Genomic DNA, 25,039 nt, shown 5'->3' with positions numbered 1-25,039 from the left:
TTGTGCGGATGTAGCCTGTTTTTAAATCTGCCCCTTTTTGAACAGATCACACACCTAAGATTGCTCCTCCTAGCTCTGTATAACCTTTAGTTGCTCTAGAGCCTTCCTTTAGTTGTTCCATATATTCAATCATGCACTGTGCAATTTCTCTTAGCTGGGATCCTGCCAGCATAGCTGTGCTGTGTCTTAGGCCCCTTTCACACGTCAGTGATTCTGGTACGTTTGTGCTTTTTTTAAAATGTACCAGAATCACTGACATACGCAGACCCATTCTAATCAATGGGTTTGCTCACACATCAGTGATTTTTCACTGAACGTGTCTCCGTGCAGCGTACACCCGTGGCCGTGATTCTGCACGGAGACAAGTCAGTTTTTCTCTGGCATCACTGATGACCCACGGACCACACTATGGTGTGGTCCGTGTGTGATCAGTGAAACACGTACCAGAAAATCACGGACATATTAAATATTCAAAATTTTCAGCTTACCTTGCCTGCGATTCGCTGTGCCTGCTCCGTTCTCGGCAGCTCCTGCCTGGCTCATGAATATTCTTGAGACCAGGAAATGCCGACCAGGAAGTAGGTGCAGAGAGCGATGGGCGAACGCTGGAGACCCGAGGAGTTCAGCACCATGGACAGCAGCAGTGAAGGCAGGTGAGTAATGTCCATGTGCAATCACGGGATCACGGATTCCACATGGACAACCCATATGTGCAGTGAATCACAGAACACGGAGGGACATGTGCGTGTTTTACACGTCAGTGAAGAACGTCAGTGTTTTTCACTGATGTGTGAAACGGGCCTAAAATGGAGCTTCTACTGTGAGGGGTGATGTCAAGGTAAGTGATGGAGAATGTGTACTACTAATAAGAGGAGCTACATACTGCAGGATGGGCTGTAAACAAGGGGCTGAGAGGAGAGATACACTGCGGAAATTGGCTGAATACAGGAGGCTAAGAGGAGAGATGTACTGCAAAAAGGGGCTGTTAGTAGAGGGGATGAGGGGAGTGATGTATTGCTGGATGGGGCTCCGTATATATATATATATATATATATATATATATATATATATATATATGTGTATATATATATAGATATGTATAGATATATATATCTATATATATACGTATATATATACATATATACAGTTAGGTCCAGAAATATTTGGACAGTGACACAAGTTTTGTTATTTTAGCTGTTTACAAAAACATGTTCAGAAATACAATTATATATATAATATGGGCTGAAGGTGCACACTCCCAGCTGCAATATGAGAGTTTTCACATCCAAATCGGAGAAAGGGTTTAGGAATCATAGCTCTGTAATGCATAGCCTCCTCTTTTTCAAGGGACCAAAAGTAATTGGACAAGTGACTCTAAGGGCCGCAATTAACTCTGAAGGCATCTCCCTCGTTAACCTGTAATCAATGAAGTAGTTAAAAAGTCTGGGGTTGATTACAGGTGTGTGGTTTTGCATTTGGAAGCTGTTGCTGTGACCAGACAACATGCGGTCTAAGGAACTCTCAATTGAGGTGAAGCAGAACATCCTGAGGCTGAAAAAAAAAAAAAAGAAAAAAGCCATCAGAGAGATAGCAGACATGCTTGGAGTAGCAAAATCAACAGTCGGGTACATTCTGAGAAAAAAGGAATTGACTGGTGAGCTTGGGAACTGAAAAAGGCCTGAGCGTCCAAGGATGACAACAGTGGTGGATGATCGCCGCATACTTTCTTTGGTGAAGAAGAACCCGTTAACAACATCAACTGAAGTCCAGAACACTCTCAGTGAAGTAGGTGTATCTGTCTCGAAGTCAACAGTAAAGAGAAGACTCCATGAAAGTAAATACAAAGGGTTCACATCTAGATGCAAACCATTCATCAATTCCAAAAATAGACAGGCCAGAGTTAAATTTGCTGAAAAACACTGATAAGGCCGTAATTTAGGTTGATGCAATCTAATCATGCATCCCTCTTAAACTGTCTGCAGACCAAATTATGAGTCACTCGTGGTAGCATGCATACCACTATTTCACACCAGAGACGTGCTCAGATATGAATAGAAAGTAAGACTGATTTATTTCCGGAAGTGTTACAAATATATATAACCTTATTGGCTAGGTGCCAAGAATACGTAACAAGCAATGTCAGCATTATTCACTTGTCACAAGAATAGCCCAGACTGTCTGTCTGAGTCTTATGCCAAGAGATATGTGGGGTACAGTTCAAACAACATCTTAAATCTTGTTCTTTATGGATATCTCCATGTAACTCCTATATACTCATAATAATGATAATCACATCCCTAACAGTCCCCCCTTTGGAGATAGCCAAAAAGTCTTTCCTTACGTTTCCAGGTCTATTGATCTGTCCTAATGCTCATGGTTACCTCACTCACATACGAGATACCCCATCCCTTGTGGATGAATCTCCCCACCCAACAGACTATGCATAGGAAGCCAGATCCTGACCGTGTTCTCTAGACTGTCCTCATGGCTATGTTCCGCTGGCCCACGTTATTCAGGAAGGGGGAACGTGGCAGTAGTCCTTTAATTGGCTAATATTTATCAGGGTTGGATTCACTCAAAGTCTCATGCTCCTCAGTCCTCAGGCGGTAATGGTGGGACAGCAAAGGTGGGATGTAGAGTCGTCTTCCAGTCCACATGCTTAGATATCATCATCCTGGCACAAAGTATCGGGTAGAAGAGGGAAGACAGCCATCTCCTGGTCTCAGGCAGGTCCGACATCTCTTTGTAGTGGAATGCATGGATCGTCGTCCGAAAGAAAAAGAGTGAGAGGAGAGAGAGAGAGAAAGAGAGAGAGAAAGATTGAGAAGAGAGGGAGAGAGAGAGAGGAAAAGAGAAAAGAGAGAGAAAAAGAGAGAGGAAAAGAGGAGAGAGAAAAAGAAAAGAGAGAGAAATCTAGATCTGGTTGGATCTGGAGGAGAAAACTCAAAAACGTGTATTAGGCAAATGTTTAAACAAACAACAAGCTTAGTTGAAGTATCTGGGGGTACTTCTAAACAGGATTTCATAGGGCCTCAACCTAGTGATCCCTGCTGGGGTGTGTCTGACACTGAACAATGCAAGCGAAGACTCTCATGCCCTTGCCTTCTACACTGCCCCATCCTCCCAACCTTCCCTCTATTCTGTGGCTGGTATGGGGTGTGTAGAGTCAGTTCTGTGTCTAAGGCCTGCCATATCTCTTTGGCTGGCAGTGAAATCAGGTCACTAGCCACTTTCTATGGTCTCCGGGAGCCCACAGCTGCACCCTATCTCAGTCCTCTTCTTCTTCTGGGACTTGCTCTTGTAGGGTCAGGACAACGTTTTCTCAAGACTTTCCATCCTTCCTTTCTTCTTCACATCTGGGTCATTCAAAAAGCACAGATTGACTGACTGTTTCTCTCGTAAGTGGTCTTGGGACTTCTTTGGATGTTCTGTCAGTGAGGGCACTTCTCACTGCTTCCCTTGACTCCTCCAATGTAGGCCTCAACCCTGCTCACCGCGACTCTGTCTGGCAATAGCAAAGCTTCCATCCGTTCTTCTATGGCCTCATGGCAGCGTACAGTTCCATTGGCAGTGATCAAGTCTCTTGTCCTCCACAGAGTAGATGCTGGCTGCCATCTTGCAGGCTTCAGCGAGAGCACATACATCTGCTTCTTCACAGACAGGCATGCGGGTAGCGACTGCTCTATCAGCACAGCGTCTTCTGCTACCAGCACCATACCCATGTGGAACCGTCTTCTTGATGCACATCTTGATCCATCCGCAAAGATGTTAAGTCAAGGTCCAAAGGTGTATCTGTCACGGTATCGAATCCAGAGTTTCAGCTATGCCAGAGTCGACTACCTCTTCCACCAAGGTGTCAGAGGTGGGACACTCCCCCCTTGGAAGAGGGAGAAGTTCAGCAGGATTAAGGACCCCACACCGAGAGATGGTGACTTTGTCAGGGAGCAGTGATGTCATACGGGCACTGATCTTCAACTGGTGCTTTAGGTAGGTGTTCAATCTGGCTGAGTAGTGTTCAAAGGACTGCTATCTTCTTCCATGGCAAACATGTAGAATGACTTCTGGGCTGGAGATGATGTGATGATACTCTTCTGGTGACTGAGACTGTAACTCAGGTGACTGTGACTACTGCACATCTGTATGTGGGGTGATCTTGTAAGCTGCTAGATTCATCTCCATACGTCTTGCCATTTGAAGGAGGGTGTCTTGGTCTTTACCAGCTGTAGTTTACATGTGGGCTCTCGGAGACCTGATACAAAGGACTATACCCAGGTTTGTAAGAAAGAGCAATGGATGTAACTTTGGGGTCAGGAGAACACTGAAATTCTAAAAAACTAAGATCCCCTAAAACCCCGGGGAAAGAAAAGAGCACAAGAGGGTTTGGAAACTACCAAGCAGCACCCCCTGACTACATATACACAACTAGGAAAAAGCAGTGGAGCATATCTACTCTACCTCTCCTGTGCTGACCCTGTAACTGGGGGCCCTGCACTCTCCCTCATCCCGACGGTAGACCTGATGGTGGTCAGGGTCGAACCTCCAGCGTATCCCTCTCTCCTGTCAGACCCTGTAAACTAAGACACAAAGGATTACTGGGTGCTGCCAACGAAAAACTCTAATATATGTCAACTCCTGATGATCAATGTCCCCTTGGGACCACATGAACCTCCACCCTCTCTATCAGGGAACTCTTGTGCAAGACACCAGGCAGGATAACATACAAGTGAAAATATCTCAAAACTAGGCTAAGTAACAACTGCCATATGCAGAAAAATATTCACTGTCCACCAGGACTAATAGTGAGCAGTCTATATGGTCTACTAAATTGTATAACATACAGAAAAAACAAATATGCAAAAGTGAAGGGAAAAGGTCCACAGGACTATCAGCAATAACCTCTGCTAAGGTTCATTAGTGGAAAAATGGAGTGTGTGTGTTCCAGGTCCCTGTCTCCCCCCTCTGCAGTCCCTGCTATGTCGGCAATAAACAGAGCAGTGACTTTGGCTGCTAAAACAAAAAAATGGGGAACTGGGTGTCGGCTGGACTAAAAATGGCGTCTAAAGATGAACTATGTAGTGTCTGAGTTAAAACGTCCACTAAAGATAATTACCGATAAGAAACAGCCGCTAAAAGAGGAAGTAGGTGTTGGCCAAAAATGGCGTCTGAAGAGTCCTGGGAGGGAGTGAAAAGAAAGATGTCATGTATTGTGACATCTACATTCAGGAGGTATTCAATCTGTCACCGGGAATATGGATTATATAGGGACCCCTGGGCTGACCCTGTAACTAGGGACCCTGTACTCGCCCTCATCTCGACGGTAGACCTGATGGTGGTCAGGGCCGAGCCTCCAGCGTATCCCTATCTCCTGTCAGCCCCTGCAATAACTATCCCCATACCATACCCCACCCAGGGCTGAGTGACAGAAAGAAATCTACATTCAGAACAGGAAATAATGGGGTGGGCTTACGTGGACACAAGTCCACCCTATATATCAGCTTATATTTCTTATTTTCACAGACAGGTAAAATACACATAGTGTAGTTGCTAGATTCAGAATTACTCATCAATTCACATCTAGAATTCTCCATTTCAACATACGTGTGTCATTTACAACTAAACTTCACCGAATTTCATTCACAGGACTGAAATGGAAACTAACACTTCCCTGTTTTGTTTTTTTTTCCCTTTCTTTTCAACTCTCCTACGGTGTTTCACACCAAAAACTGCGTACATTATACATAAAACATCTTCCAGTGTCACTTGGGTGATAAGGTACACGCACCCTCACTGCAAACCTGGCTCCATTACTGGCCAGAAAGAATCCCCAGCTTTAATCTGGGTGAAAACATCTTTCAGGGAAAACTATATATGAGATATTATGTCAGAGAGAGAATTCACGATATACATTCACCTCCATGAGAACGGTCTATCGACTACTCAATAATTCCGATTAAGACCAAAGTTTAGGGGTCTTCCCCAATGTATTCAATTCTAGGTAAGAATACATTGACATCTACTAAAACAAGACCAGTGAGTACGCATACAACGTTCAACTCACTGCTTAGCATGAAAACCGTACCAGGTAACAGTCAGGGCTCTTTCACCCACTTGTTCCTTAACACTGCACCTGTACATCAGGTCCAAGGTATCAAACATCAATTATTGATGACACGTCACTCATAGGTGTATATATCTCAGTGTTCCTTCACAAGGACTGCAGCCTCTTGAGGCTTCCATGTCACATATTTAGGGCGTTCTTGTCTGGGACTATCGGAATAATGGTGCGATGCCATGTGTGGCCTGACGTCCTCAAATAGGACAGCACCTGTGGTTTACCTCTACTAGGGACAGTGTTGGTGGTGGGGTGGATCATTGTTAAATCATTGTCATCTTCCTGACACCCCTCGGTGTCTTCTGCTGCTCCAGCAACAAATAGGCCAGTGGCCTTGGGACTTAAGATGGCCGGAAAAGGGAACTAGGTGCGGCCCAACCTGAAATGACGTCTGGGCAGGCTAGGGAGGGCGTTTGGTGGGCAGGGGGACAAACTACACAAGTCCAACCCTCTGAGGATGACATATAGGGTGGTGGGCATTGCTTTCTAATGGGCTTGGCCACTTCCTGAGGAGCCATTTTCTGAGCTGGTGCAATATAGAAATATCTACCATCTCTATCCCATTCCTCTTTCCAGGCCAATCTTTTAACGTCCTTTGACGTTCTATACCATGCTTCAGCATCCATAAGGAGATCTTTATCTTTCAGGATCCCTCGCTTGTTTAACAAAACATCTTTCCATTCCTTCTCGTTCGCTTACTAATTCTTCTGCCGTTAACTTGACAGGTGTGGACTGATTAGACCCCATGCTTCAAGGGTATACGACCCAAAACTAACACGTCAATCTGGATGTCTGCTATGCCGTAATCCACTTCCTCTTCTGGACCAGCGATTTTACACATCCACAGAATACACAGAATACACAGAATTTCTATCTCAGTCCACAAACCAGGTTGTCCTACCAGGAAGGGGTGTCACGTGGGTGATAGATACTAAATTCACCCTCACTATCTCTTACTTCATGTACCAGCAACCTCTGTTCACACTATATACACCTTATTTGAACGGTCCGTCCAGAACATCAATAATACTGTTTAAAACCAAAGTCAAGGGATTTTGCCAATGTTCCTCCTACCTAGGATCGCGGAGAACATCAAATACAGTCAGGGTCTCACCATGACGCTGTACCGGCCAAAACCAATCCCCCTATCGTCTCCTCTCTGTGGAAGACGCACTAGGATACAGTCAGGGTCTCTTACCGTAACTCTGTACCTAGCCTTCAGTCTTTATCAATTACTGACTATCAACCGGACACGTTACCCACACCCGTGTATACTCTATATACTCAGACAGCATACTTCAAAGTACATCTTCAGAGTTTTTTTTTTTCTTCACTCAAAGAAAGCTCTCACTACATTACGTGACACTTCCTCTTTTTGCATAAACCAGTATATACGAACAAAGCACACAGAACTTCACAGTTCTCGTAACCAGCAAGTACTCCACCTGCTGCAAATAGACAGACATTTTTACACCGGTAGACACAGGTCAATACAATGACATAACAATAAGGACACTATATACACCATCCAGGTGGCTGATCTCACCTGCAGATATAACCATATATATCCATATATATGTATCCAGCGTATATCACAACTTCCTCATTTTCCTCTACTTTCAACTCAGAGAAAAACGAAACTATAGAACTTCTGCTTTTCTCAAAGAGCAGACAAAAACCACATTACATAAATTACAGACAGCTTAAGGTGAACCTGACCACCTTGGTGTGAGATCTCTTAGGACGGCTTATCTCATGCGAGATGGCGGTCATTAGGTGTCTAGACTGGGACAGCCCAACCCCCCTTCGAAATGCAAGTACACGCAAGAGGTTTGCAAGGTGAGATTATACAAAGGATCTCACCTGCAGCTGGAGTTGCGCAATTCTCCACCTCTCGTGTAGTTGCCTTCCGACTGAAGGTGTCAGCATGGCTGTCCGCCATCTAGAGCTCCGTCCTAAGGTTCGTTGGGCGCCAAATGATAAGGCCGTAATTTAGGTTGATGCAATCTAATCATGCATCCCTCTTAAACTGTCTGCAGACCAAATTATGAGTCACTCGTGGTAGCATGCATACCACTCTTTCACACCAGAGACGTGCTCAGATATGAATAGAAAGTAAGACTGATTTATTTCCGGAAGTGTTACAAATATATATAACCTTATTGGCTAGGTGCCAAGAATACGTAACAAGCAATGTCAGCATTATTCACTTGTCACAAGAATAGCCCAGACTGTCTGTCTGAGTCTTATGCCAAGAGATATGTGGGGTACAGTTCAAACAACATCTTAAATCTTGTTCTTTATGGATATCTCCATGTAACTCCTATATACTCATAATAATGATAATCACATCCCTAACAACACCTCATGAAGCCAGCTCAGTTCTGGAAAAGTATTCTATGGACAGATGAGACAAAGATCAACCTGTACCAGAATGATGGGAAGAAAAAAGTTTGGAGAAGAAAGGGAACGGCACATGATCCAAGGCACACCACATCCTCTGTAAAACATGGTGGAGGCAACATGATGGCATGGGCATGCATGGCTTTCAATGGCACTGGGTCACTTGTGTTTATTGATGACATAACAGCAGACAAGAGTAGCCGGATGAATTCTGAAGTGTACCAGGATATACTTTCAGCCCAGATTCAGCCAAATGCCGCAAACTTGATCTGACGGCGCTTCATAGTACAGATGGACAATGACCCCAAGCATACAGCCAAAGCTACCCAGGAGTTCATGAGTGCAAAAAAGTGGAACATTCTGCAATGGCCAAGTCAATCACCAGATCTTAACCCAATTGAGCATGCATTTCACTTGCTCAAATCCAGACTTAAGACGGAAAGACCCACAAACAAGCAAGACCTGAAGGCTGCAGCTGTAAAGGCCTGGCAAAGCATTAAGAAGGAGGAAACCCAGCGTTTGGTGATGTCCATGGGTTCCAGACTTAAGGCAGTGATTGCCTCCAAAGGATTCGCAACAAAATATTGAAAATAAAAATATTTTGTTTGGGTTTGGTTTATTTGTCCAATCACTTTTGACCTCCTAAAATGTGGAGTGTTTGTAAAGAAATGTGTACAATTCCTACAATTTCTATCAGATATTTTTGTTCAAACCTTCAAATTAAACGTTACAATCTGCACTTGAATTCTGTTGTAGAGGTTTCATTTCAAATCCAATGTGGTGGCATGCAGAGCCCAACTCGCGAAAATTGTGTCACTGTCCAAATATTTCTGGACCTAACTGTATATATATGTCGATCAATAGAACTGAATTTGTAGCTTTTCATCAGTAATCTGTCAGCAGGAGGCAGCAGACACAGCTCTACATTGCCTTTGTGGAGACGTGCAAGACGGTTGAGCTCTGCTAGAACCAGCTAATGATGTAAAACCACACTATAGCTATATTGGTGTCGATGGCAAAAGATAATATTGGTCATGCAGGAGACCTTATAGGATTAGAGAGTGCACAGAAGCATAAGGGGAATTTTACACTTAGATTGATGATAAGTCAGCGAAAAAGCGCTAGTGAATATCACACATGAGGGGAGAGGGGTCTGCAGCACTGAGGAGAAACCTGTGCTGCTGGGAAATGTAGTTTTAACAGATAAGAATAGGACCACATATTCTGCTATGTGAAGCTGGATGATGGATGAACCCTACCCTATCTAACATCTCTTCTAAAACTCGCTTTACCGCCAAACTAACCTGGCGCTAGATGGCAGATTTTGGAAACCTAGTCTATAGTCCTAGCTCTAAAAAAACACTTAAATACTAACACATGCATTTGTATTATTTAACCGTATACACATAAAACAGAGCATATTTACATCATGGGGCAATGCCCAACTATTACATTATCATAATATTATCATCATGAAATTAAGATTTTCTAATATTATATACACAATACATGTGAGGTGACACAGATTATAAGTAAATTGATAGATGCATAATAACACATGAGCCGACTGATGTTATTGCACTGTATATATACGCACTATGCCTTTATGATCTATATTAAATAATCACTGATTATGGATTGTAACATTCATAAACATTGATTGTTCATGACTTGAGAATGACTGACAGTTTGAAGAGCAGAAACTGTGCACATATATGATTGACTAAAGACCACCCAGACCATTATCTACCCCGGCAAAGTATAGTGACCCCAGCACAGACCCTCAACTATGACACCCACACAGCCTTCCATGCAGTATAATTGGCTTACATACAGTATAATGACTCCCACATCTCTTCACACTATATAATGCCCCCAACACAGCCCTCAAATAGCCCTCCATAAAATAAAAAATGCTCCCTCATAGCCCTGCAAATATTATAATGAACTGCACATAGCCCTACAAATAGTATAATGACCTCCACAAAGCCTTCCAAATATTATCATGGCCCCACATAGCCTTCCATGTAGTATAATTGGCCCTGCATTGTCCTCCATATAGTATTATACACTCCCATAGTCTTCCATATAGTGTAATGAGCCCCACATTGCCTTAAAAAATAATGCACCCCATAGTACTCCATATACTATAATTGGCTCCACATTGCCTTCCATATATTATATTGCACCCCTATAGTTCTCCACATAGTATAATGCACTCCCCATAGTCCTCCATATAGTACAACACACACCCCACAGTTCTCCATATATTATAATGAACCCACATAGTTCATCATATATTATAATGCACCCCATAGTCCTCCATATATTATAATGCACCCCATAGTCCTCCATATATTATAATGCACCCCATAGTCCTCCATGTATTACAATGCACTTCCAGAATTCTCAGTATAATGTACACCTCATAGTCCTCCACCAGTGTGCCCACCGATTTAAAACAAAATACTCACCTCTCCTCTTTCCCCCGCTGCTCCGTGCTCTACAGGGGGTGTCTTCTGCAGCTCTGCAGTTCTCGGAACAGCAGGCACACAGTAGTGAAGTCATTGTCCCCGCTGTGCTGAGACATCAGAGCAGCACAGACACAGCAGGACAATGATGAAGAAGGGAGCGAACAGTGAAATGATCCCTCTTTCATTATTGCTCTCAACTGTTTTGGCATTCGAGATGCCGATCCACGTGAAAGTGTGATGCCTGGCGGTGGTTTTTGATGCCAACGCATCGTCAAGCCCCGCCAAATCAAAAGCCCCATAGAGGCTACCATTGGCGGTACGCCACTGGTTGGAATCTAGTCACCTTGTTTTCAGCATTGTCATTTTTAAACCTGCAGCTATAAACATGAATGTCAGGCGAGACCCTCAAGGTAGTGCTTGCTAATCTAAATGCCATGTGCTGCCACAGACTGGGATGATGGAGACTGGAGCCTTCCCAGGAGTTTGCCTCTGGAATAGTTATATGTCATTGCCCTATAACATATCTTCTTTTCTGCCGTCAGATAGTAGCTGGAATAGAAATTAATTTGAAAAGAAAAAAGAATGGGATTCACCAGTAGCTCCAAGCTACGCAGATGCAATATCTGTTCCCCTCTATTACCATTATCTCATAGGAAATACATCAGTCAATACCCTGGATCTTTGACTTATCTAACATAACCTCTCTGTCAAGACCAATTATTCTTTTCTATAAAATTTGACAATTTGCAAGCCACAATAGGGTTTTTTCCTCTCTAGTATCTCAGTGTATTCAAAATCCTTTTCCAATTCCCAAGTCATGCTGAAATATGTAAATATATTTCTATTGTAATAGGAGCAGATTATTACTAAACTTACGTTTCTTATTTCTTTTTGTAGTTCTCTAAAAAGAACATTTTCTAGCCGCTTGTATTATAATTTATAATACTTGCTAGTTGGCTTATAATTCTTAATATCTACACCTTCACACAGAATTTTTTATTGCTAATTTGCTTCCTTCCTTACGGCAAAATGAAGCAATTTTCTAAAATATTCTTCATTAAATTATTAGACCATTTGGCTGTTGCAGTCTGCATGTCCTTTATCTGAGTACTTTACAAATTGGTCAGAGCTAAAGCCTGCTTTACACGGTACGATCTATCGTGCAATTTCACGATCGATCGTACCCGCCCCGTCATTTGTGTGTCACGGGCAATTAGTTTCCCGTGGTGCACAAAGTCGTTAACCCCCGTCACACGCACTTACCTGCTGTGCGACGTCGCTGTGGGCGGTGAACATCCTCTTCCTGAAGGGGGAGGGATGTTCGGCGTCACAGCGACGTCACACAGTGGCCGGCCAATAGAAGCGGAGGGGCGGAGATGAGCAGGACGTAAACATCCCGCCCACCTCCTTCCTTCCGCATAGCCGGCGGGTGCTGCGGGACGGAGGTAAGCTGCTGTTCATCGATCCCGGGGTGTCACACGGAGCGGCGTGTGCTACCCCGGGAACGATGAGCAACCGGCGCCATTTTAATTAAACGAGATTATGAAACCAAGCGACGAGTACATGACTCACGATTTGTGAGTGATACTGCGTCGCTCGGAGGTGTCACACAGCCCGTCATCGCAAGCGATGCCGGATGTGCGTCACAAAAACCATGACCCTGACGATCTATCGCACGATAGATCGTCTCAAGTAAAGCACCCTTAAGACTCATTTCTAACCACTTTCTCTGCTGTAATCTGCCTCCCCACACACCTCTTTTCTCCTAGCAGAGGGAGGAGGTGGGAATTGTTTACTGATTTGCACAGTGTGGAGAGGTGAGAAAGCCTGTACAGTTTCTGGCAGGGGAGAAGAAAACTGGTTATAGTGAAGGAGGAAATCAAACAAAGAGGATATAAGCTTAGGATATAAGCCATGATGATGACATATGAGTTAGTAAAGATCGCAGTACCCTGAGTCACTCAGACCCCACATTTAGCCTCTATTACTAGAGAGGCACTTCCACAAGAGTGACATCTTCAAACTGCATATTGGGGGACCTAAAAATGAAAGAAGGAATGAAGATTGCAGACTGAAATTTGATTAAATTTTATTAACATTTGTAAAAATATTTTTTTCACTTGTCAAAGGTGTTGGTAACCTTTAAAGAAGTTGTTCTATAGGTTATAATTGACTTTATATGTGTTTTATAGCATAATAGTATTCAGTGAGAAATACTGATAGTCCTTCACAACTACTTTATCAAGTTTAACATGTCAAAACAGTGACATTGACATTCATGGTACTGTACCATTGCCCAACTGCTTCATTTGTCTGCTATATACAGCTTCTGGAGCTTAAAGAGTGTATGTCAGCAGGTTTTTGTTACAACTGACAGCAACACAATGTAGGCAAGGAGATTCTGAATCCAAGAGTGTATCACATAGATTATTGGGTGCAACCCTTGTGAAACAATCAAAGTATTTAGATTCAGCAACAGCAGATCTTCCCCCGCCCGCCACACTGGCTCTCAATAGAGATTGTGTAATGACCGTGAGGTGTCAATCAGAGGAGGGGGAGTGTTGGACTGCCATGGACATGAGTTTCTAGTGTAATGGTACTCACAGGGTAATAAACCATTTAGTAAATAAGCGCACACACACTTATAAAAGAGGCACAGTTGCTTTTTGTTTTTTTAACTCTTACATCATGCTGTTCTCAGCTTACATAGTAAAATCCTGTTGACAGATTCCCTTTAATGTAAAGACATGATACCCCTTGTGATGATATTCAGAAATCTTGGTTGTTTGTTGTAACAACTAGGAGACACAAAACAGCCATTGATCTGTATAGTAAGAGCATACAAACTGTCATGCACGGAGTAGGAGATGTGCGTATGTAACGCGTGATACACGTGATCAGAACAACAGGCAGCTGACGCACTACAAAAAATACCATAAAAAGCGAGGATCACCAGGGTCATGATACAATGGAGGTCCCTGCCGCTAGGAAGTCAGGTGAGGGGGCACCTCCTGAACTCACCTCAAACTGACCCCAGAGCTCCAAGCGGCCCTATACAGGTTCTTTCAACCTGTCGGTGAGCAGGATAACCTGGACCCTTAGCTGGCCCTAAACTCACCCTACCTAGTGAGTTGGCTGATGAGTTCACTAGACTTGCCACTACACTAATAAACACGGAGGGAAAGGAAAGACAGAAGGGGGAATTAAACAGAAGGATGCAAAACACCAAACTTCACCATAGTAGACTGACTCTAAAGTAGCAGGTGGATGAGCACAGGACAAAACCTCAGCAGTTCCTTCCACCAGGCTGGCCAAAGTAGAAATGATTCTAACAGTAGCAAGGACTGCTGGGAAAGCTCCAGTGTTTAACCTAAATGGGTGTGGACACAAAGCAGCTACAGCTGACCTACAGTGCTCTGAGCTGAAACAAAACCTGAAATTAACTCATGAGACTCCAAAGGAAAGGAAACTTTGTTTAAATGAGGAGTCAAGATGGAAATGGGAGGCTCCAGTCCTAAGGCTGTCACTAGTCACAAAACAGCAGGGAGACAACTGTGACACAAGGGAGAAGACTTTGATACAAATCTGCTTCCTAGCAGTGGCAAAAGGTGGGCAAAATGTTTTATAAATCTATGCGAGACACAAGTAATAGTGGCTAGTTGTAGTCTTATCAAATATAATAGTAATATGCTCCAAACATTGACACTGCTGTGGCTACACTTTCCTTTTTTTTTCTTTTTTACATAACTGCAAACTAAACAAATGGTGGTTCCCCAAATATTTCAGAATGTATTAATATGCATCTCACAAGAGAAAGCTGGAACATGACAGATGTTCTGCAGATGTTTCAATGAAGCATAAGAATGTACACAATATAGTTACAATAGAAGATGAGACATTCTGGATTCTACGGTTATTATTTCAGTAAGAGACACAATCATCAGTTCAAACTGTATCTGAGACGAGCACAAAGCATCCAGTGGAGGAGCTGTGCTGTTCTGCTGTTCTAAGGGATTCAGATGGTATTTCTGTAATCATGGTTTGTATCCAAAACAGAAAGTGTAAACTGGGCTATTATTTTATTCCTGAAACAGCCAACACATCAATATATTTACAGTACTGTCAACTTTGTTTCAACAAAATAAAAATAATTAGCTATCTGAAAGGAAAGTTTTTACTGGGTGTGCAAGATCGAAGGCAGCTGTTCTCGAGGCTCGGCTCACTTCTGAGTTGGAGGCTGTGTTACAGATTCCATCAGATTTAGAATAAGGTCACACAAGGGTATAAAAACTGGTCTGATGTTCATCCAGAAAAGTCAAAGTTACATAGTTACATAGGTTGAAAAAAGACCTAAGTCCGTCTAGTTCATCCTTCCTCCACCAGTTCTACATTTTGTCACTAAATCCTTTATAACCAACAATGTTGTCTGTACTGAGAAAAACATCCAGCCATTTTTAAAAAAAAAAAAAAGCTGTTATAGTATCTGCCATAACTACCTTTTGTGATAGGGCATTCTACGAGTACAGTCTGACTACTCTAACTGTAAAGAACCCTTTCGTATATATAGCTGCTGGAATTGCCTTTCTTCCACTCGCAGTGAATGCCCCCTGGTCCTTAGTACTGCCTTTGGAAGGAATATGTCATGTACCAGTCCTTTATATTGACCACACATGTATTTATACATATAAATGAGATCTCCTCTGAGACGTCTTTTTTCTAAACTAAACAAATTTAGCTTCTTCTGTCATCATATGGCAGGCCTTCCATTCCTTGTAGTAGTCTAGTTGCCCGCCTTTGAACACACTCAAACTTCTGAATGTCCTTTTTAAAATCTGAAGCCCAAAACTGGATCCCATATTCTAGATGTGGCCTTACAAGTGATTTATAGAGGGGGGAACAATATGTTGGGATCTTGGGATCTAATCTCTTTTTATACACCCTATAATCTTTTTTGCTTTAGCAGCTGCTGCTTGACATTGAGTGCTGCTGCTCAGCTTATTTGTAATGAGAATACCCAAGTCCTGCTACTGTTCTGTAGTCCCGAGTTTACTTCCATTGAATGTATACGCAGCTATAGGATTACTCCGTCCTAGGTGCATTACTTTACATTTATCAACATTAAATCTCATTTTCCAAGTATCTGCCCATTCTGACATCTTAGCCAGATCATTTTGTAATATTGTACTAGCAAGGTCAGTTTTTAATATCCTACATAGTTTGGTGTCGTCAGCAAAGACTGACACTTTACTATCAATCCCATCCACAAGGTCATTAATAAAAAGATTAAAAAGCATTGGTCCTAGCACAGATCCCTGCGGCACCCCACTGCTGACTATAGCCCATTTAGAGAATGTACCATTTATGACTACTCTTTGTTTCCTATCTTTTAGCCAATTCCTCACCCAGTTGCATATAGTTTCCCCTAGTCCTTGCTTCTGAAGCTTTAGCATAAGGCTATTATGTGGTAAATTATCAAATGCCTTTGCAAAGTCCAAATAAATCCCATCAGCTGCATTACCAATATCCAGGTTTGCACTTACCCCCTCATAGAACCCCAACAGATTGGTTAGACACGACTTATCTTTCATGAATACATACTGGTTATCAGTTATTAAATTATTCTCTCTAATATATTGTTGCATGTCCTCTCTTAAAATGCCCTCAAAAATCTTGCATACTACTGATGTCAGGCTTACTGGACGGTAGTTACCTGGATCTACCCTCTTGTCTTTCTTAAATATCGGTACCACACCAGCAATCCTCCAATCTTGAGGCACCAACCCTGTTACAAGCGAGTCTAAGGCCCCTTTCACACATCAGTTTTTTGCCATCAGTCACAATCTGTTTTCTCGACAGATCGACGGATCCGTTACAGATTGTGATAAACTGATGCGACAAATCCATTTTTTGACAGATCCTACTAGCTGGGGGATAAATAATAAATTGGAGCATGTTCAGTTAAAAAAAAAGGAATCCGTCGCCGAATTCCGTCATTTGACTGATGACAACGGATCCTGCGCCCATAGGCTTTCATTCTACCAAACGACGGACGGAGACGGATCCATCGCTGTCCGATTCTTCGACGTAGACAAAAAACGTTACTTTGACCGTTGTCTCCATGTGATGTACAAACAATTTTCGATGGATCCGTCGAATGGATGAAACATGAGGCTATCTGACGCAATCTGTTGCTAATACAAATCGATGAGAAAAAACAGATCCATCAGTTGCTGGATCCGATTTTTTCAAAATTCGACGGATTATGACTGAAGGGAAAAAACTGATGTGTGAAAGGGGCCTAAGAAGATGAGATACAGTGGTCTGTCAGTTGTACGTTTTTTTTTTCTCACTTGTCATCCATGTGCGGTTGGTTTTTATATCATCTGCTTTAATCATGTACAGGAACATTGAGAGTGTCTTATGCTACAGAATGATAATGTATCTGTAAAAATGGAATGTTATACTATGACATCCTTTTTTTTGGCACTCAAAAAATTGGATGGACGACTCTCGTCCAGTTTACGTATCAATTTATAGCATACTGCATTTTTTTTCTCATGCCTAATAGGTATCAGAAAAAATCATCAGCACTTCACCATTGAATAACACTGGTCCGAGCACTATCCAAAAAAAATTAGATAGAACTCATCCAATTTATACAGTCATGTGACCCTACCGTAACCCTAGATGATGTCATCCGAGAGAATCGGGTCAATTATGCTACTCACACTGTGATCAAACTCTCAGCATAGTGGGATCCGATTTCTCTTGGGCGTGAGAATCAGAGCACACTAAAAGGAGAAGATGGAGAACAAAATGTCTTCATCTACTCCATTGTGTGAGTCTGCAGAAGCCGGACTGCACTGGATCTCATGCAAGTGCAGTCGGATGATTTCCACGCACCCATAGACATGAATGGGTGAGAGGCATCCATATTGCATGTCAAGTTGTAGCATGTTGTGATTTTTTTCCTCGCGCTGAATGGGTATGAGAAAAAAACCTCTAATTGGCACTGCCCCGTTACATATCATTGATTGGAGTGCTATCCGATAAAAACATGGTGTGAGTGGGCCCGTACTAGAACAAAATAGTGCAGCCTGCTGTGCCATATTGTATGGACAAAATGATGGAAACTGATAGGATCCTATCATAGTTAGTAGAATCTGTTGGCCTCCATTTGTGTTTGTCATGTCACAGATCCATTCCTGGGATCAACTCTATTTTTCAGTTTCTGTAACAGAACAGAAAAATGTAATTCTTACTGAAGATGTGCACAGAGCTTTAGTTAAAGGGAACCTGTCACCACTTTTTGGGCGTATAAGCATCAGCCACCACCACCGGGCTCTTATATACAGCATTCTAACATGCTGTATATAAGAGCCCAGGCCGCTGTGAGAACATAAAAAACACTTTATAATACTCACCTAACGGTCACGCGGTTCTCCCTATGGGCGTCTCCGTTCTCTGGCGCCGCCTCTTTTGGCCATCTTTGTACTTCTTCTCTAGCCGCGGTGCATGACCCGTCCGACGTCATCCACACTCGCAGGCATTCAGTTCCTGAGTAGGCGCACTTTGATCTGCTCTGAGCAGGGCAGATCAAAGTATTGTAGTGTGCCTGCGCAGGATCGGCGAGTGTGTATGACGTAGACGCGTCATCCACACAGGCTTCAGAAAGAGAACAAAGATGGCCTAAAGGGGAGGCGCCCGCACCGGACAACGGAGACGCCCATATGGCCAACCGACTGTTAGGTAAGTATTGTAAATTGTTTTTATGTTCTCACAGCGGCCTGGGCTCTTATATACAGCATGTTAAAATGCTGTATATAAGAGCCCGGTGGTGGTGGTGGCCGCAGCTTATACGCCAAAAAGGTGGTAACAGGTTCCCTTTAAACTTACACATTTGCCAATATTTCAGATGCATCCTTTGAATGTATAATTGCAGGTAATATTATTAGAAAAAAAAATCATGTTAAAGATCTTTTCCTATCTGAAGCAATCTTCTTGTATGTTTTCTAGAAATCTTGGGAAATCTGGACTTCGTGTATCATGCCTTGGATTGGGTAAGGGAATAATTCCAATATTATTGTATGCTTGAGGCTTACCTAATGCACATAATATTACAGTAACTTGCAATATTCCTACTAGTTTGATTTGCATTCATTCATATCATAGTGTTGATTCTTCTATTATTCAGATTTGGTTTCCATCCAGGGTTGCCAACTTGACTTTTTACTATTTCTGGACAGCTTACTAAAAAATCATAGCTAGGCAATATTTTTTTATGGACACATTGTAAAACCACAATAAATCATTATGGTTATAAGTAATACCTATCTACAGCTTATAATTCAGATATGAAGACATCAGATGTATTCACTGCAAATTGTAAAACAATGATAATTACAGACAAAAGAATCTGGATATGTTTCTTCATCTTAAAACAAATCACGAATGCCTTAATTTGTATGGACAAGGCAAAAATGTGCCCTATTTTTACAGACTGTCCTGGAATTTTTGGATGGTTGGCAACCCAGTTTCCTTTGTAAGAGACTGAAAGGTAAAAGTAGAAACAAAAACAAACAGTAGGGCAATACATGGAAGAGTAAATTTCCTCCTACAACCAATGAGCATTTTTAAGAAAGGGAAATACAAGTTGGCCAGCAGACCCTACCACATAAAATTGCTAGAGTTGAGTAAAAAGATTTACATTACCCTGGACTGGCATCTATAAAGGGCGGACATATCATAGGTGCAGACCGAGGCACAAGAGGCAAGAGGGCCCATTACCACCTCCAAATCAGCACACAGCAACTGTCATAGACAGAACTATTGGACTGCTAAGGGCCCATGTACTGTTCTTGCACAGGGGCCCTTTTCTGTCTGTGTCCACCACTGCATACCAATATTCTATGGCAGCAGAACCTGGGTCCTGTAAGGTTCCTAAGCCGAAACTGCAATATTAGTATCCTGGGCACCTTTGACATTTACAAGGCCCCCATAACACACATCTTGATGTGTAAGATTTAGTGACTAGGCCTCACACCATGTCATGACATCATGGAAACCTGGATGTCAAAATTTGACTGACTGATGATGAAGATCTCAGGACCGTGGACCCGGGTGGCGAAAGATCTGACGTTGAGGTCTGAAGAAGATACTGGTGATTCCTTTTTGCTCATGAATAATAATTGCACCACTTTAGAGGGTTGACTCTTAAAGGCTTAGTGCTTTTCTAATTGTGGTTCCAGAATTTACTATATTTTTGGTCAACTGTTGAAATAAATGTCCATCTAGGTAATGCCAGGTGTGCCAAATCAGAACCTTCTTCTGAGAGAGGGTTCTCCCACCATGGCACCTACTGGGTCTGACCTGGTATCCAGGCTCGAACTGGAGGATAGGAGAATAGGTGAATATCATGGTGGTACCCTGTGATACTTACACCCCAAGATGAGCTGTAGTTGTCCCAATGCATTTGATTCACTATGTACAGACAAAATCAGCATTTCAGTCATTCAAAAAACTATTATATGGTAGATAGATTTGTGAATGAGAGTAATTTGAGTATTTGCTCATAGACACAATATTACTTGTGGGCCACCCCGGTCTGGCACTGCTGGTATCTCTTAAGGCTGCTTTACACCAGACAATCTATCGTGCGATAGATCGTCGGGGTCACGGTTTTTGTGACGCACATCCGGCATCGCTGGCGATGCCGGCCTGTGTGACACCTCCTAGCGACGCAGTATCGCTCACAAATCGTGAGTCGTGTACTGGTCGCTAGGTTCCATAATATCGTTTAATTTAGTTGTTCATCGTTTCGTGGTAGCACACGCCGCTCCGTGTGACACCCCGGGAATGATGAACAGCAGCTCACCTGCATCACGTGGCCGCCGCCGGCTATGTGAAGGAAGGAGATAGGCGGGATGTTTACATGCCGCTCATCTCCGCCCCTCCGCTTCCATTGGCCGGTGGCCGTGTGACGTCACTGTGACGCCGAACGTCCCTCCCACTCCAGGAAGTGGACGTTCGCCGCCCACAGCGTGGTCGCACGAGAGGTAAGTACGTGTGACGGGGGGTTACCAACTTTGTGCGACACGGGCAGCGATTTGCCCGTGACGCAAAAAGGACGGGGGCTGGTACGATCGATTGTGAAATTGCACAATCTGTCGTACCGTGTAAAGCAGCCTTTAGTTAGCCTGCACCAGATTGCTACTCAAGGTGTCATTTTTAACAAAGCTATACTTGTTACACAGAGGTGAGACACTAGTGAACCAAATGCACTATAATAAATCGTCTCCAATTTATCTGATTTATTAACTTTTAGATACTATTAAAATATTTATGTCAATTTAGAATCTGAAATAGAAACAGAAATACAAATTGATGTGTTTAAATTACATAATAATTATGCTCAGCTAAATAGTCAGACGTGTGTGCCAAGCAGGTGTTCACAAATATGCTTATCTCAAAATAGGAACCTTTCCATGTGTGATATAACTAGGGAAGAGAATGTTGTCATAGTAACAAGTAGGCCGCATACATACAAGATCTTCTACAAAATCGTCACATTGGCTCATAGTAACCAATCGGATATCAGCTCTATTTGAAAATGAGAGATACTGACTGATCAGTTGCTACAGAGAGAGATCACATGTATAGAAACAGTTGTCAACCAATTTGTTTGGTGAAATGGAATGATTTCATAATAATAATAAAAAAGAATGCTTACTAGAATTAACATATTCTTCAATTTATAGGATGCACCCGAAATTTAGAGATAAAAAAGGTAGAAAAAATAAACGGGGTCCGTTTTATAATCTGGTGGTGCCTTACTGGGGGGGCAGCAGCACTGGTGGAGTGGGGTAACAGGAGCCAGGGGTGGTGATGGAGGACGGCAATGCTGCGGGCGGTGCGGTGGGTGTCCCGGATGCTCACTGCGGGTGCTCTGAGATGAGCATCATCCAGAAACTGTCGGCGGTGCAGGCTTCAAAGAAATGGTGCCAGATTCGACACATGTGCAGATTCAGCTATCGGCTCAATGACAAGCCAAGATCTCATCTGCGCACGCGCCACCTCTGGGCACCATTTTCCTTAATTCCGCTGCTGGGAGATCAATAGGCTGGAGGAAGAGCGTGCACAGATGATATCTTGAGCCGGGAGCCCCACTTACACACGTGCTGATGTCGCGGGCGGGGAGGAGGATGGCAACGCTACGCTCACCCACTGCTCGGGTCCGGCTGCTGCTACTCTGTGGTGGCTCGAGCGGTGGGCCGGATCCCGGGGTCTCGAGCGGCGCTCCTCGCCCATGAGTGAAAGGGGGGTTGTTTTGGTGGTGGGGATTTGGTTATTGTCCGTGACGCCACCCACGGCTGTAGTGATTTTAGCGACACCACCGCTGCTCTGAATGGGGATCCTGGGAGCGGTGACTGGAGCAGCTAAGTTGTTAGTCCTCCCCTCCGTGGGTAGGGGGTTGGTGGTCCCGGGGCCCGGTGATGGGGTAGAACAGGATGGCAGGCGGGTTATGGGGCCTGGTGAGGTGCAGGGACGCGGGGGCAGTGCTGTGCCGTACGGCACTGTGGTACTCACTTAGCCTGAGACGTTGACACAGTTCACGGTAAAACACACGGCTGGAAAGACGGTTCCCACGGACGGCTGCTGTTGCTTTTCCCCGGTAGTTAACGGTGACTGTCTCTTTCCCTGCACCTAGTACTTCTGTTGGTTCCGATGGGTTCCCACCGGTAACCCGCTCCCCGGCTTGGATATGGGCCGGAGGAGCCCCTCTTTGCCCGCAGGCGCTGGCCCTGAGAAACTGGTGCCTTGGCGGTGGCGGTGTCTCTCTCATACGGTTGGACTTTTGCCTTCAATCGGGACTTAGTTGTTTGGAAACCCGGAGGTCCCCTTCACTGACGGATTTGGCAAATTCACGGCGACTCCAAGCCTTGCCGAGGTCCGAAAGGCCCCTGCCAATGGTGCTGGCCTCACTTTGTGTACCGGTCCGGTACCGCCGGGCCACCACCCATCCATGGTCCTTTCAGCAACTCCGATCAGAGCTAGCGAGGTGCTGAGAGTGCGAGGTACTGAAGTAAAGGGAGGCGACTGAAGATAAGTGTGGCATAGTTTTAACACAATCTCATAGTGGTGATAACTGTAACTGTTTAAGTTCATTAGGGATTTGTTGTCTGTGTTTGTCTGGGGTACTGTGAAAAAGCAAAAAAAAAAAAAAAAAAAAAAAAAAGTGTGTCTAGTGATTTAGTCAGTAGTATTAGCCACACCTGTTTCTAGAAGCTTCTAGCAGCTTCTAGTAGTCCTTGTAGAACTATATAAACCAGCCAGAGCTAGCGAGGTGCTGAGAGTGCGAGGTACTGAAGTAAAGGGAGGCGACTGAAGATAAGTGTGGCATAGTTTTAACACAATCTCATAGTGGTGATAACTGTAACTGTTTAATTTCATTAGGGATTTGTTGTCTGTGTTTGTCTGGGGTACTGTGAAAAAGCAAAAAAAAAAAAAAAAAAAAAGTGTGTCTAGTGATTTAGTCAGTAGTATTAGCCACACCTGTTTCTAGAAGCTTCTAGCAGCTTCTAGTAGTCCTTGTAGAACTATATAAACCAGCCAGAGCTAGCGAGGTGCTGAGAGTGCGAGGTACTGAAGTAAAGGGAGGCGACTGAAGATAAGTGTGGCATAGTTTTAACACAATCTCATAGTGGTGATAACTGTAGCTGTTTAAGAAGAGAAGAGTCGCCGTAAGCTGATCGATTGCTGGGACTTGCCGGGTCTCGCTGTTTGAGGACATCGCAAAGCCTGACGGCGCGCGACTTTCGCCTGTCATACGCTACATCAGCATTATGGAAGAGAAGAAAATCCACATGGTCACCTGCAACACATGCTACATGTTTACGGATCTGCCGCACAAGAAATTCAACTTCACCTGTCAAAAGTGCAAACTTGTTGCCCTCTTAGAGGAAAAGGTGCGGGGACTGGAAGAAAGAATAGCAACTTTGAAGCTAATTAAAGAACATGAGGACTTCTTGGACGAGGCAGAAGCAACAATTCAGGATATGGAAAGTGAGAAAAGCTTCAGAACACATACAGAGGCTGAAAAGTGGACACATGTGACCAAAAGAAGCCAGCGGATCAAGTGGTCGGCACCACCCACACAGCTTAGCAACCAATATGAAGCCCTCATGCTGGAGAACGAAAATGGCACAGCTCAGGATGATACCGTCTCTACAGGAGAAGACACAGTATCATCAAAAGAAGTTACTTTGTCAACAAAAGCAGAAACAAAAGACACTCAAAAGCACTCAGGAGCAACAAGCAGTGCGTCCAGAAAGAAAAGAAGAGTGGTAGTTATGGGCGACTCACTACTAAGAGGCACGGAGGCAACTATCTGCAGGCCGGACATAACCGCACGAGAAGTATGCTGCCTCCCTGGAGCAAAAATCAAGGATGTGGCCAACAGGATACCAACTATCCTCGGATCCAAGGACGAATACCCGTTCCTATTGATACATGTAGGAACAAACGACACGGCAAGAAATGATCTGCCAACTATTTGTGAAGACTTTGAAATTCTGGGGAAGAAAATAAAGGAACGGAACGTACAGGTTGTTTTCTCATCAATCCTCCCAGTCGATGGCCATGGTGTCAGAAGATGGAATAGGATACTAGATTTGAACAACTGGCTACGACGGTGGTGCAGGCAGCAAGGATTTGGATTCTTAGACCATGGAGTGAATTACCTCTACGATGGACTTCTCGCAAGAGACGGGATACACCTCACAAAACCTGGGAAACACACGTTCGCCAGAAGGCTTGCCACACTCATCAGGAGGGCTTTAAACTAGAAGAAGAGGGGATGGGAGAAAAAACAGCAGACAAGAACATGCAGCAGAAGGACAAACTAATCAAGGATACTAGATGCCGTAAAGAGGACCCAAGACAGGGTACTAAGAAGGAAGCTGAGAAAAGGGGAGCAAAACTTCTTTCCTGCATGCTGACCAATGCAAGAAGACTGACCAATAAGATGGAGGAACTGGAGCTGGTAATGTAT

The 25,039-nt window shown here is 43.6% G+C and overlaps 1 protein-coding gene across 2 annotated transcripts in view; it reads left to right on the top strand.

Moving 5' to 3' along the window:
* KCNAB1 (potassium voltage-gated channel subfamily A regulatory beta subunit 1) overlaps nucleotides 1–25,039 on the top strand; it is a 525,646-nt gene that overhangs the window by 357,651 nt on the left and 142,956 nt on the right. For both annotated transcript variants that reach the window (XM_075340709.1, XM_075340710.1), the window contains exon 2: nucleotides 19,006–19,049. In XM_075340709.1, the coding sequence (XP_075196824.1) occupies nucleotides 19,006–19,049 (44 nt within the window). The remainder of the gene's footprint in view (nucleotides 1–19,005; nucleotides 19,050–25,039) is intronic.

Source organism: Anomaloglossus baeobatrachus, chromosome 3, assembly GCF_048569485.1.
Source record: "Anomaloglossus baeobatrachus isolate aAnoBae1 chromosome 3, aAnoBae1.hap1, whole genome shotgun sequence".
In the NCBI taxonomy this organism is placed as follows: domain Eukaryota; kingdom Metazoa; phylum Chordata; class Amphibia; order Anura; family Aromobatidae; genus Anomaloglossus; species Anomaloglossus baeobatrachus.
Note: the sequence above shows the minus strand (reverse complement) of the source record. Positions and strands in the feature narration are given on the sequence as shown.